Below are 3555 nucleotides of genomic sequence, written 5' to 3'. Positions count from 1 at the left end.
GAGTTGGAGGTTGCCGTGAGCCGTGATGCCATGATGCCACGGCATTCTACCCAGGGCGACAGCTTGAGGCTGTCTGAAAAAAAAAAAAAAAAAGACCTACATTAAAAACTCAGAATTCTATGCTTTGGTGATGCTTGTCAGCCTCCTTAATCCCACTGAGTTCATTCCTATGGTGTCTTGGGAGCTGGTGGTTATCGATGTCCATCCTGCTGGAGAAAATGGCCAATAGGCAGTCTCATTGCTAGGGCACTAGGACCCACAGGCTGTTGGAAGCCATTTGAAAATCCTATTTAAAGAAAGGGTAAAGGTGAAACATAAAATGTAGCATGGAAGTTACACTTCAGACACAAAAAAATGGAAATACTGCACAGAGACAGGAACAAACTAAACAAATTTGAAGAGATCACAAAAACAGTACAGAAACTAAATGCCCAAGGCCTTTGGTCTTTCTCTGGGTGGAGGAAAATGGTTAAAACAGGCACCCTACCCTTTCAGTGCTGCCAGTACTGCTTCCTGCTCTCCCAGCTCCTACATGAAGACCTACTGTGCAGGATGCCTGTCTGCTGTGCTGGGCTGCCTCACTCCATGGCTAGTGGGCAGTTTCAGAGAGGGCACATGGAGGAGGAAAGAAAAGGGGGGCCCCACTGGGCTGACAGGCCAGTTTGGCCCAGGAGACAGCCCCTTCTGGCACTGTCCTTTACCACACCTTTTGGGCTTCCTAACTAGTAGGCAAAGGAAGAATAAAAATCTTGGGGTTGCTAGTTTGAAGATACTGAGCCTCTTGTTGGCAGAGATGGAAAATTTCAAGAACCCAGTAGCAAAGAGCCTGACAATTTGTGACTGAAGTGGACATGCCATTCAGCCAGGTAGGGTCTCCCTGAATTGGCAGGAGAACCCTCTGAGGAGCTGAACTATGGCCAAGGGCTACACAGGCCTGCAGATGTGTACACTCAGAGCCCTAGTTTAGGTACAAGCCAATGGATTCCGAATCTTACTATGACTTCCTCACACAGGAAGTATAGCCAGGAAAGAATCAGTTCCATGTGAGCAAGTATCTCCTCTTTACATATCAAAATTCAGTTCATTCAAAGCCCGAACTTGGTGGACAGGTTGGGAATGTCAGGTACTTATAAGCAAATGCATCCAAAGACTCACTTGTGATTTTTTTTTTTTTTTTTGAGACAGAGTCTTTTTATGTCGCCTTTGGTAGAGTGCCATGACGTCACAGCTCACAGCAACCTCCAACTCTTGGGCTTGAGCGATTCTCTTGCCTCAGCCTCCCAAGTAGCTGGGAATACAGGTGCCCACCACAACACCTGGCAATTTTTGGTTGTAGTTGTCATTGTTGTTTGGCAGGCCCAGGCTGGATTCTAGCCTGCCAGCTCCAGTGTATATGGCTGGTGCCCTAGCCTCTGAGCTACAGGCACCGAGCCTCGCTTGTGATCTTAAAGTCTCCCTTAAACGTCTGCCACAGACCATGATGCTAATGATTTAGGACCAACAGCTAAGAAACCTGAAACTGAATTTTCCAACACAGCTCTGTGCCACGTGATCCAGCTGGGGCCTCAAAAATTTGGACTTATCTGGAAATATAACTAGATCAGAAAAACTTCAACTTTTTTTTTGGAGTCAGTGTTTTACTCTGTTGCATAAGCTAGAGTACTGTGGCATCATCATAATTTAATGCAACCTCAAACCCCTGGGCTCAAGCTATTCTCCTGCCTCAGTCTTCTGAATAACTAGGACTACAGGTGCCCACCACCACAACTAGCTAAGTTCTTAAACTTCTGAGCTCAAGTAATCTTGCTGCCTTGGCCTCCTAGAGTGCTAGGATTATAGGTATGAACCACTGCACCCAGCCTCAACTTTCATTCAAGTATAAATTTTAAATACTGAATGCAATATATTTAATTATATTACATTAAATAAAGCAAGTTCTCTCTTAAAAATTTATTACCCAAAAGGGAAACCTCCTCTTAACTAAACGTAGGAAGGCAAGGGAGAAACGTGAGGCTGCCTTACCTGGGGGTGAGGAAAGCAGAGCTGCTGCAGCTGAGCTGCCCACTGCACGGGGTCTCCGTGGATAGTTCTGTTTCACTGCCCTCACCATAGTCCTCAAAATGCTCCTCTCCACCAATTACTGTAACAACAGACTGGCCACGTGGGTAGGACCTGTCAAGAAAAACCACAAATGACACATTGTGACTTACGGTCATGGGCAGCCCAAAACCAAGTGTGCAGAAGGGTACTTCCTAGTAGGAATGTGCTATGAGCCATGAGTGTACTAGGAGTCACATTTAAAAAAAAAAAAAAGGAAAGAAATGGGTGAAATTTATTTCTTTTCAGAGATAGTGTCTTGTTCTGTTCCCTAGCTGGCCAGTCTCAAACTCCTGGGCTTAAGCCCCCAGCCTCCAGAATAGCTAGAACTACAGATGTGAGACACTATGCTTGGCCACAAAATTGATTTTAACAAAGTATTTTACTTAGCCCAATATACTCAAAATATCAATTCAGAAATTTGAGATTTTTACGTTCTTTAACTGTGGTGTATATCTGCACATCTCAACTTGCTCTGTTCTTATTCTAAGTGCTCTCATCAGACAGCTCAGGTATTAACACATCCTAACCTGTAAAACCAAGCACTTTCTGCCTCTTTTTTTTTTTTTTTTTTTTTGAGACAGAGTTTCACTATGTCACCCTCAGTAGAGGGCCGTGACTTCACAGCTCACAGCAACCTTCAACTCCTGGACGTAGGCAATTGTCTTGCCTCAGCTTCTCGAGTAGCTGGGACTACAGGTGTCTACCACAACACCCGACTAGTTTTCTGTTGAGGTTGTTATTGTTGTTTAGCTGGCCCAGGCTAGGTTAGGAACCCATCAGCCTCAGTGTATGTGGCTGGCGCCATAACTACTGTGCTATAGAATCAAGCCTCTTTTCTTTTTTTTTTTTTTTACACAAAGTCTCACTTTGTCACCCTCAATAGAGTGCCATGGTGCCATAGTGCACAGCAACCTCAAACTCTTTTTTTTATTGTTTAGAATTTATTCTCTTAAATAAGAATATAACATTTGTTAAAAAAAAAATTAAAAGCACAACACCTTGGTTTCACAGTAATGGCAAAAACAAAGTTACACAATTAGCAACCTCAAACTCTTGGGCACAAGTTATCCTCTTGCCTCAGTCTCCCAAGTAGCTGGGACTACAGGCACCTGCCACATGCCAGGCTATTTTTTTAGCTATGGGGTCTTGCTCTAGCTCAGGCTGGCCGTCTTAGCCTCTTAAGAGTAGCTAGGACTACAGGTGTGCTCTACCATACCTAGCTAGTTTTAAAATTTTTTTGTAGAGATGGGGTCTTGCTTTGTTGCCCAGGCTGGTCTCAAGCAGTCCAATTTCAAGGTCAAGTCACAGGTTACATAGCACAACAGCTTGAAGTGTGGAAATCTCCCAAGACAAATCATATCCCCATTAATGATATCTCAGATTTGGCACTTCCTTAGGTTTTTTTTTTTTTTTTTTTTTTTGAGACAGAGCCTCAAGCTGTCCCCCTGGGTAGAG

General features: G+C 44.0%; 1 protein-coding gene across 2 annotated transcripts in view; it reads right to left on the bottom strand.

Annotated features, from left to right (window-relative positions):
• Nucleotides 1–3555, bottom strand: part of RAB11FIP3 (RAB11 family interacting protein 3) — a 115414-nt gene that overhangs the window by 25893 nt on the left and 85966 nt on the right. For both annotated transcript variants that reach the window (XM_023513811.1, XM_012805848.2), the window contains exon 5: nt 2023–2172. In XM_023513811.1, the coding sequence (XP_023369579.1) occupies nt 2023–2172 (150 nt within the window). The remainder of the gene's footprint in view (nt 1–2022; nt 2173–3555) is intronic.

The sequence above is a fragment of the Otolemur garnettii genome, unplaced genomic scaffold, assembly GCF_000181295.1.
Source record: "Otolemur garnettii isolate 467f Iridium unplaced genomic scaffold, OtoGar3 scaffold00044, whole genome shotgun sequence".
In the NCBI taxonomy this organism is placed as follows: Eukaryota; Metazoa; Chordata; class Mammalia; order Primates; family Galagidae; genus Otolemur; species Otolemur garnettii.
This window is presented reverse-complemented; position numbering and strand designations above follow the sequence as displayed.